Source organism: Rhinolophus sinicus, linkage group LG02 (assembly GCF_036562045.2).
Source record: "Rhinolophus sinicus isolate RSC01 linkage group LG02, ASM3656204v1, whole genome shotgun sequence".
Lineage (NCBI taxonomy): Eukaryota > Metazoa > Chordata > Mammalia > Chiroptera > Rhinolophidae > Rhinolophus > Rhinolophus sinicus.
Window position 1 is genome coordinate 68,918,015 of NC_133752.1, and position 10,291 is coordinate 68,928,305.

Sequence of the window (10,291 nt, forward strand, 5' to 3'; positions counted from 1 at the left end):
GGTGTTTGTTTCCAAGCCCACTATGCCAGTTGGGTTTGATAAGCAAACGATAAAACTTAATTATTATAGTAAGGGAAGAACTATGAGTGTAAAGAGAGACTTCTTTTAATGAAAACTATGTTGAATGCTCAGAAATGAAGATGAGTTCCTAAAGAAAATTACTATCTAATTAGTTCTGAGCCAGAAAACAGTACGAAATGGTCAAAAAGTTAACATCTATGAGGACACTGTAATGAACCTACTTCACAACTGTCTTTAAGATATTGTTGCACTTATGAAAAAACTGGAAGTGACATCATGAATGCTGGATTCTGTGTGGAATATAAGAAATACGCATGGAATGCCTATGAACAGATCCATACTCAAAGACCTGAGCTCTACATCTAAAAATAGGAAAATGAGTATTTATATGAATGTAAAATAAAATACATAAGGCATATAATAAATTTTGTATTGTAATTTCTCACCCTAAAAGACTTCAAAAACTGATCAAGAGGTTTTCTATTCCTATTCAATGAATTACTATCTATTTGAAAAAGTCAATAAATACTACAATTAAACTTCCTATAAATTTATATTAGTCAGAAATGTAAAATTTGGATTTAACAACAGTGGAATACTTACAGAATCTTCTGATAATGAACAGCGGCAAAGATCTATAGGAATAAATGGTTTTAAATTAACATTGCTGGGTAACTCCCATTCCTTTCACCATTCCAAAGAGCAAGAACTAAATTCTTGGACAGAAGATTTCAAAATAATTTTAGTAACAAGCAAATTTGAAATTTATCATTAGCTTCGACTTTTAGATAAATATTACGAGTCGCAGATTATTCCAGCTCTTTGATATTTTTCTTTCATTTGTAATCTCTTATGTTAAAAATTTTTCAAAGGCCATTTAAAAATATAAATCCTGATTGCAAAAAATCGACTATGGAAAAGTATAAAGACAATAATCCCACCACCCAGAGATAACAACTATTAGCATTTCAGTTATTGGTATTCTTAATGTAAATGTAAACAGGTACTGGAGTACCTGTTTAAATGTGTGTTTTTTTCATGTAAAGCTGCATTTTAAAATGAAAGTGGGATATTCTGCGTACTATTTTGAAATTTCTCTTCCACCATTTAATATACCATGGACATCTTTAATGTTATAATATAGAACTACATTATTATTATTATTTTTTGTATGTTAGCTGTATTTTAATAAAAATCTTTCTTTTTAATTTATTGGGGTGACAATTGTTAGTGAAATTACATAGATTTCAGGTATACAATTCTGTATTACATCATCTATAAATCCCATTATGTGTTCACCACCCAGAGTCAGTTCTCTTTCCATCACCATATATTTGATCATTATTTTTTTTAATGATTCTATGGTAATCTATTTGGGGTTATAGTAAAATTTAGCCAATCCTCTAATAGGACAAAAACTCATGATGTTTCTAAATATTTTTCTTATGAACATCTCCTTAATTAGCATTTATATAGATACATATATGAATTTATCTAAAAATTTCCATAAAATAAATTTCTAGAAATAAAATTCTTGGATCAAAGGCAATGCAAATTTTAAAATCAACTGCCCACTGCAGTTTGTACTACTTTTACATTCAAACCTGCAGTGTATGAGGAATGTCCTTCTCCTATACCACTGTCAATACTGGGCATGATCAAGAAATTGTAATTATCAAACATCTTTTTCTTCTTGTAATGCTCTAACCTTTGTTCTTATTTTAACCTTCAACATTTAAGAGTAAAACAAAACCCCTATCACGTTTTCTTCCTCCCCACTGTTCACTGCAGTCCCTACACTACTTTCAGAGCTTCCAGGGAAAATATATGCAGAAAAGTCTAAATGCTTCAGGAGTTAGGACAAGACATAGTTCTCTAATAAATTTTTTTTCTTAATTAAAAACTTCATCTCATGTAAATATTATATATGGAAACATACTAAATGGAGTGAAAATGCGCTTGAATAGTGTTACCGATACGTAAATGTAGCGTGTAGGTGCGCATACATGCACACATATAGGCACGCCATATTATTACTGCACTTGAGTACCTGTTTAATAACAATGACAACTAGTATTTACTAAATGCTTACATGATATGCCATGTACTAATGTAAGTGCTTGACATTAATTAATTCAATTTACATTTAACACTCATAGTAACTTGTTTAAAAACCTACTCCTCAGAATTCTGGTGTGGTTGAAAATGAACAAGTAGTCTGGCTTATGGATTAGACAGAAACAGAAGAGCAATATCGTCAAAAACCCAAGAAAAAGATGAACTTTGAGAAATTCCCAGTGAATCAATAATTTCCCTTTAAAAAATCATAAAAGTCAAATGCAATTTCTGGAAATACTTTGCAAAGTTATATGCACATTACAATTACACATAATTTTAATAAATTTCCAACCTTCAGCTTTTTGTAGGATTTTCATTGCCTGATTCAGCTGGCCTTGTCCTATCAGTGCACAAGCAGTGTTGTAGCACAATTCATGTGTGCCTTCTTGGAGGCCCAAGTTCTCCTGTCAAGGAACAAAATACCAGTCAAACACCAGACAGGAATATCATTTCACAGCTGCGTGGGTACATAGGGATACTCACTGGAACCACTTTTTCCCAGTTGCTTTGAGCTGCAACAACTGCTGAAAGGTTTGTTTTTCTCTCCTCGTCATAATCATCTTGGGAGTTTCGGACGAGATCTCTATACACAGCTAAGCATTCATCATAGCGTTCTAACCGGTATAACTGAAGAGACAAACAGCAAGTTAACAAATCAGAAGAGAAGACAAATATAATGTTATGTCTCTAACACTACACAAACACTTTTTGGAACCACTAAGCAGGAAACCTAATTTAGCATAACCTGGGCAATCAATCATCTTTTCCTTTGTAATTTTTCAGTTAGTTCTGTGTGCTACGAACACTTTCCAAAAGTTACTTGCAGTCAATCTTTACTATATTGCAGACTTGTAGGCATTATTCAGTTAGAAAAGTCACTGTATTTACTTCTTGAGGTAAAGTGCCTAAATGGGGTGTGAAAGAAAAACTTTCTGTAATAGAAATCACCCTGTTACCTAAATGTGACTTATAATAAAAAAAATTTGCCATAACACATGATTACTAAGCTCCAGTAAACAGGAACAAAATTAGGAATTAACAAAAAGACTTAGTATTTCCAGGAGTTCACTATATTTAATCTTCATTTTCTCTTTCCCAGAAACCATCTATCGTATTAGGTAGTATGAAGTACATACAACATAATTCTTGCTTATTTTGTTCAAATTGTCCTTAAGTGCCTTTACTATGCACCTATTAGTCCACCATGTGTAAGAGACTGTTGCCCTTTGTCAATCTCAAAATGCTAGAATTTACCCTAAACTTACTCAGCTTACCTTAAAAGTTCTTTATAGACCTATAATCCTTGAACTTGCCCGAATTTCACTTCAACCCATTTACACTGTTAAACTCGTACTACCTCTTGGGAACAATACAGTCAATATAACATTATTTGCCCTAAACTGACATTTTAAATATTTTTAAAGAGGGTTTTGCTAGTTCTAACATAATATTTCTGTCCTCTCATCAACAGCCCTATTTTATATTATGCTTAATTATATGTCTCAAAACCTTTTAGAGTAAGACATTTTCAAGGATTTCATGAACTACCTGAATTCATCCAAATTATCATCGTGGTTTTATTTCAAACTTAGAATATTTAAAAGCTAGGAAAAATAATACAATTTGAAAACTGTGAGTATATAAGCTCCCTTCCAACTACAAAGTCCAAATTTCATTAGGGTAGTTCATAATTTACTTTAATTTTTAAATTACCCCAAGGAAGTCATTTGTTCATAGAACATTATATATGTAACTGTTTGTATGACGATCAAGAAGGCGGAATATGTTCAAACCTCAAGAACTGGTTTAATGGCAAGTTTTGCATCACATTAAGATGGGCTGGGGTTCCTCATTCCTGCTCCTTGCTATTGGCAGAGTCATGCTCATTCAGGACGATCATCAACAGGTATTTAAAAGCAGTAATTACCACTTGTCCATAAAGCTCCTTTAGTTTGTCTGTCTGCTGGTTGGCACTTTCTATTGTCTTCAAGGCATTCTCAATTCGGTTCAGCCTATACTCGCAATATGCCTTCTCAAAAGAAAGAGAGTTACTGAAAATGGAAAAAAACAGTATCTGATTATTAGCTAACACAGCAGAGTACTCACTGTATGTCAGATACTACTCTAGACACTTGATATATATTAATTATTTAATCCCCATTAACAACAGATGAGGAAACTTACAAATGTTAGTGACCTGTCTGAAAGTCAGACAGGTCATAGTGGCAGAAAATATTACATCCATTTCCTTAGCCTCTCTTGCTTTCATGGATATTCTTATTAGAATTATTGGCCCTTTGAAACAAACATTTAAGAATGAAATCATAAATCAGCCAAATTATCTTAGATTCAAAGACAATCTGAACACTATTTTAAATGGGTTATCATAGAAGTTTCTTAAATCTACTGATCAAATAATAAGCCATGTACTGCTGCTTTTAACTTGTTCAAGAAGCAAATGATTAGCAAAGAAAAAGTAACTAGAAATCTTAAAAGAACATAGTATTTGTATCCAAACTGGTGAACACACAACTACAAATATACTACTTATATACATAGGTCTAAAAATTCATATACATTAATATTGACACCTGAAACTCAATTTGAAGTTCCATCCATTACCCGTGAGAAAAAATACTTATTTTAAGTGTGTTTTTCCAGGACCCATCAGCTCCAAGTCAAGCAGCTGTTTCAATCGAGTTGTGGAGGGCACAGCTCACAGTGGCCCATGTGGAGATCAAACTGGCAACCTTGTTGTTAAGAGCACCACACTCTAACCAACTGAGCTAACTGACCACCCTGAGAAAAAATACAAATCAGGGCCGGTCCGGTGGCTCAAGCAGTTGGAACTCCGTACTCCTATCACCGAAGGCTGCCGGTTTGATTCCTACATGGGCCAGAGCCAGATGGCTCAGTTGGTTGGAGCGCGGGCTCTCAACCACAAGGTTGCCGGTTCAACTCCTCGATTCCCACAAGGGATGGTGGGCTGTGCCCCCTGCAACTAACAATGGCAACTGGACCTGGAGCTGAGCTGCACCCTCCACAACTAAGATTGAAAGGACAACAACTTGACTTGGGAAAAAAAAAGTCCTGGAAGTACATGCTGTTCACCAATAAAGTCCTGTTCCCCTTCCAGCCCCCACCCCCAAAATACTAATCAAAGCAAATGGCAATATCCTTTATTTATTTGCCTAAAAAAATTATTTCCAAATTTTCTATCTCAGAAAATGGTTAAAATTCATAACACTGAATTTCAGCATAAACATGTTTACTAGTACAAAGCAGTGTTCTCTTTATTTCCCTTTTTATTTTTAACCAAGTTTTAGTTTTTAATCTGTAATACATGTATCTGGCTCAAATAAAAAAAACAAAAAGGTGTACACTAAAAGGTTTTACTCCCATTGCTTTTCAAATCTACCTTTACCTTCTCACCTCCTACAAGTGACTGTTTTTATTCATTGTTTCTCTGGCCAGTGTTTGTTTTTGCAAATACAGGAGAATACACGTATAAATTCTCATATCCTCCTCTTTTTTGTACAAAAGTATACTATATACTGCTCTGCACCTTATAAACCAGAATCTTCTTAAAGAATATGCTGCAAACTTCATTCAGAATGTTAGTTCACATTTCATGAAAAGATAAATGAAATAAGTGAAAATTATTAACAACAGCAAAAATACTACTACATAGTCTCAAGACTGCTAAAGAATGGACACTGAGAGATCTTGGCCTAAAGCACACCCAAACAATTCTCAAAGGAGGTAAGCACAGAGGTCAGGCTAAGACTGCTGTAACGTTCGAGAAATCTCTTCTTATATACAGCCTTACCCTACATGTTCTGCCCTCTCTGCATTTTCTTTTTAAATTAAACTTCTGTTCTCTCTATGTCCTCCGAGAACTCGTGTTACATTTACATTTACGCTCATTTCTCCAGTTTACCTTCTTAGTGGTGCAAAGGGAAGACAGGGGTAAAGAAAAGGCTCACTAAGGCAGAACAGAATTGTTACTATTACTCCTTCCAGTTTCAAAAGCACTACTGGGAAGCAACAACAACACAACAACAAAGGAAAGAAAGAAACAGGTCAAAAATCTGAATAGTGGGGGGAAAAACCCACAGAAATGGTTATATCTATGGTAAAAGTGTTTTTAATAACGGTACAAACAACTAATTGAATCACTTACTTGGCTAACACTTTGGTGTGAGTATTGATGACATTCAAGGCTTCTTTGAAACTCCCGTTTTGGATAAGGCATACCACTTTACAGTGTAGGGCAGTTATATCATCCTTGTTGATCTGCAGTACTACAGAACAATTTTAGGAAAATAATTTTTAAATTCATTCCCTTTTCACATTTTTACTAAATTTTCCCACCCCTGCCTCAGGAAACTACAATTGCAATTTTATTGCAGCAGAAACGATCAGTCAAAACATTCTTTGTTAAAAAGGCAGATCTTCATTTATAACATAAGAAGTGCTAACTAGAAGAGTTATAATTTAGTAAGTTACATTTTTAGTGAGATAGATTCCCAAGATGCACGTTCCCCAAAAGGAGACTGAAATAAAGAAGAAAGAAGTTGTTTTCTCCAGCTTTTTCTTCTTGGGGTGCATGTTACAGCCTACACATTTCATTACTTCCCAGGGAAAGAAAAAAGTTCGTGCAGAAGTTGGAAACAAATGACTTAATTTTGAGTACAAGATTATCACTAGATGCCTTGAGGTCTTAGCAAGTCACCTAGCATCAAATCTAAATTTTCTGATCTGCAAGACAAGTATAAAAACATTACTATTTTACAAGGTTATCAGGAAGATGAATTGAGAATATTTTGGAGATATCTATATGCTGTAAGTACACAAATGCCATTTATTTTGCTGGCCATAGTTCCAAAAACCATTCAAAATTTTCCTTTCCACCTAAGATGACTAAAGAGAAGTACAAGGAAGGATTCAGGTAACCAAGTTTCGATGCTAAACAGCTGTTCAGTGACAAAATGACCAGGATCACTCCCCTTTGTTCCTGGGCAACTACAGGAATTCAATTCTAAGAATCAAAGAAATTTCTGCCAATTAAGAAAATATATATTGGAGAAAAAACTGACAGCCCTTGATTAAATAGTTCCTGCAAAATACTACATTGCTACTGAGCAGTACTGGTTGCAGGTCTTGTCAAATGGCTACCTGAATTCAAAACAAGCTTAGGAATCAAATAATTCTAATTAGTATCTATTTTCCTCAACGTCTGAAATCATGAAAAGTACACTGTGAGCTCAATCACTTCCTTTCATGTTAACCAGCAACAGGTTGTTGAAATTTGTCTATACAACCTTGTATGTTACTAACATACCTTGTATGCTATTACTGCTTTAAATAGCCAGTAATTACATTTTCTGGTAATTACATTTCCAAATCTACCAAATGTAGGCTGCATCTTCAGTAAAGAATTTAGCACGACGGAGAGCATTAGAAAGCATAGCCATATTACAGTCAGTTACGCAGTAAAGGATAAAAGAATATAACGAGTATATCTCATACCAAAGGCAGTTTACTCGAAATTATCAGTTACAGGGCAAAAAACAGGCCAAACTTTTCTTTAGACGTTATTCAAATGTTAGTGCTTTCACACACATTTTCTGGTCTAATGACATTGGCTTCTATCAGTGGAACGCAGGTCTGACATCCAGATCCTGCCGTTCCCTCTCCTGAGTCTGTCCAGCTCCCACCTTGTCAGTACCAGCTTCTAAATTACGTGTCCCAAGTAGGTTCCTTCCTCCCCCTCGCTGCGGCCCAAGGGAACAAGGTCCCTTTGCAATACTGTCTCGATCACCCCGCTAAATGAAAGGAGAAAAGGAGGCAATGTGGAATATTTGCAAAATAAGACACGAAAACAGAGGCGTCAAATAAAACTGTTTGGGTCAAGCGCTGGGAGCTGCGGTCTCTTTAAATCCCTCCCTTGCTTCCCGCGGGGGAGGGAAAGACAGAAGTACACGTGGCTCTAAACAACCCAAGACCCAATGCTGGCAGCCAGACGGACTGGAGGGTCTGTGATCCACGCCCGCCACGCTCGCCCGGCGACCGCGCGGGGCCTCCAGCTGCGCGGGTCTCTCCTCCGGGCGTCCCCTCGGAGGTGGTCGCGCGCGCCCCAAGGAGGCCGCATCCTTCCGCCGGCCCGGGCCCGCCCCGCCATCCGCCGGGATACCTACTCTTGTTGACGGTCTTGAGAGCACGCGTGAAATCGCCGTTCTGGCCATAACGGTTCACTTCGCTCCAGAGCGCAGACACCGAAACCCCCCCGCTGCCGCCGCTCGCCATCTTAGAGGAAGCGCGGGAGGGGCGGGACGACCTCTTCCCCGGAAGAGGATGTCAGAGGCGGCCAAGCGAAGGAGGAAACCGGCGGGTGCCAAGCGCTCGGAGTCGGAAGCTCCCCACTCCCGCAGCCTGCGTCAGACACCGTGATCTTCCGCTCTCGTTGCTAGAACTCGTGGATGGAGTCGAGATACCTGAAGCGGCCCCGGAGGAACACGGCGTCGGACCGTGGGAGCGGGTTGAGAAGAGGTTGTTTCAGCTCAAAGCAGCGTGCGTTTCCGGGGCGGCCGCGGCGGGCGTAGCAGTGTCCTGGTCCCACGGGGATCTGCCGACGATCTGAGGAGGATCAATACAAGGTCTACGGGATGGTAAAATACTAGAAACCCTGAGAGTTATTTGAAGAGGGACATAGGGGGAGAAAGGGGCGGGGGGGGCAGCTTCTTTCTGCTGGAGAATACTTCATAGAGGAACTGGCATTTGAAAGGGATCTTGAAAGATAATTGGGAAAACCGGGTGTTGGTTCTGGGCAAAGTTACGGCAGAGAAGCGAATATGAGGAAAGGCACAGAAGAAAAGAATCTCCAAGCGCAAAGCACGTTTGGTGAAACCCCTTGGCTGCCTTGGGCTCCAGTTCAGGAGCAGCGGAAAGGTGTAATGTGTTTTGGGATGAGAAGGTTCCGGTTAGTTCCCGGCTCTGCGACTCATGAGATGTCTGTGAACAGGTTACTTTATCGAGTCCCAGTTTTCCCGACTGCACAATAGGGATAATGCATAATTGTTATAGGGAGAAAAGCTTAATGATGCATGTTAGGCATAGTGAGCACTCAAGTAACGGAGTTTAGGGTTTTTGTAAGATCTTAAATATCAAGATGTGTTTGAATGTCAGAACAGTACCACCAATTGAGCACTCTTGATGAAATGACAGGACATTTTATTGAGCACCTACTCTGTAGACTCATATCTTGTCAGGATCCTGCCACCTCCTGCCATTTCCCCTCCTCTCTTTCCCAGCAACCTAGCTAACTTCTTTTCATCCTTCAAGATTTCTGTATCCTTCTGTTTCCAGATTAGTTACTTCTTTGACCTTGCAGACCAGGCAACGTTCCCCATCACACTCTCAGAGCTATTTTTGAGCATATTATCGTTTAAGCCTATCTCACTCTAGATGGACTATAATTTACATGAGACCAGGGCCCATGTTTACTTTGCTCACTGCAGTACCCCTAGGATCTAGCAAAGTGGATGGCACATAGTTGGGACTTAACTGAATGAGTTTTTGCTTATTTTCCCCCTAATCTGTGAGTTCCTTGAAGGCAAAAACTATGTCCTGCTTGTGGTTTTTTTTTTTCTATGGCGCCTGGCACATAGTACAATGCAGAAACAGCACATTAGCTTGGGAGGATGTAATTTCTGTGAATTAGTAAAACCTAATGGGAAGAGCTGTGGACTTTCACTGGCTGTGGAACTGTCACAAGTTTCAAGTGAATTATGCATAGATTGGGGGGAATGTTAAGGGAGTTCTAGATGTCTTTTGGTGTACCCAAATTTTTGTGCGAATTTTTCTGAGAAGTTTTGTAGTTTCTATCGGATTCTCCAGAGGCGTTTATACCAACCCACCCACCTATCCCCAAGGTTAAGAATTATTGCCTTAGTAGTGCCTTTCTAACTTTTCAGATTATTGACTTTATATAAGGATTTACAATTTTGGTTTTTGTTACCAGTCTGTTCCCAAGTACTTTGTAGTTGCTAGAAATTCTTCAGAATTCATCTGCTATGGATTCCTGTTTCTATTTCTTCTGTCATTTTAAAGGGGTGTTCAGGCAAACCCTGAACACCCAAAGGATAGTAAT

General features: G+C 38.1%; 1 protein-coding gene across 1 annotated transcript in view; it reads right to left on the reverse strand.

Moving 5' to 3' along the window:
- The window catches only part of SRP72 (signal recognition particle 72), a 25,753-nt gene extending 17,255 nt beyond the window's left edge, over positions 1–8,498 (reverse strand). The window contains exons 1-6 of the mRNA XM_019740094.2: positions 8,340–8,498; positions 6,323–6,443; positions 4,067–4,190; positions 2,623–2,766; positions 2,432–2,543; positions 625–656 (exon numbers count right to left, since the gene is read on the reverse strand). Coding sequence (XP_019595653.1) covers positions 625–656; positions 2,432–2,543; positions 2,623–2,766; positions 4,067–4,190; positions 6,323–6,443; positions 8,340–8,448 — 642 coding nt within the window. The 5' untranslated portion in view covers positions 8,449–8,498. The remainder of the gene's footprint in view (positions 1–624; positions 657–2,431; positions 2,544–2,622; positions 2,767–4,066; positions 4,191–6,322; positions 6,444–8,339) is intronic.
- Between the last annotated feature and the right edge of the window lie 1,793 nt (positions 8,499–10,291).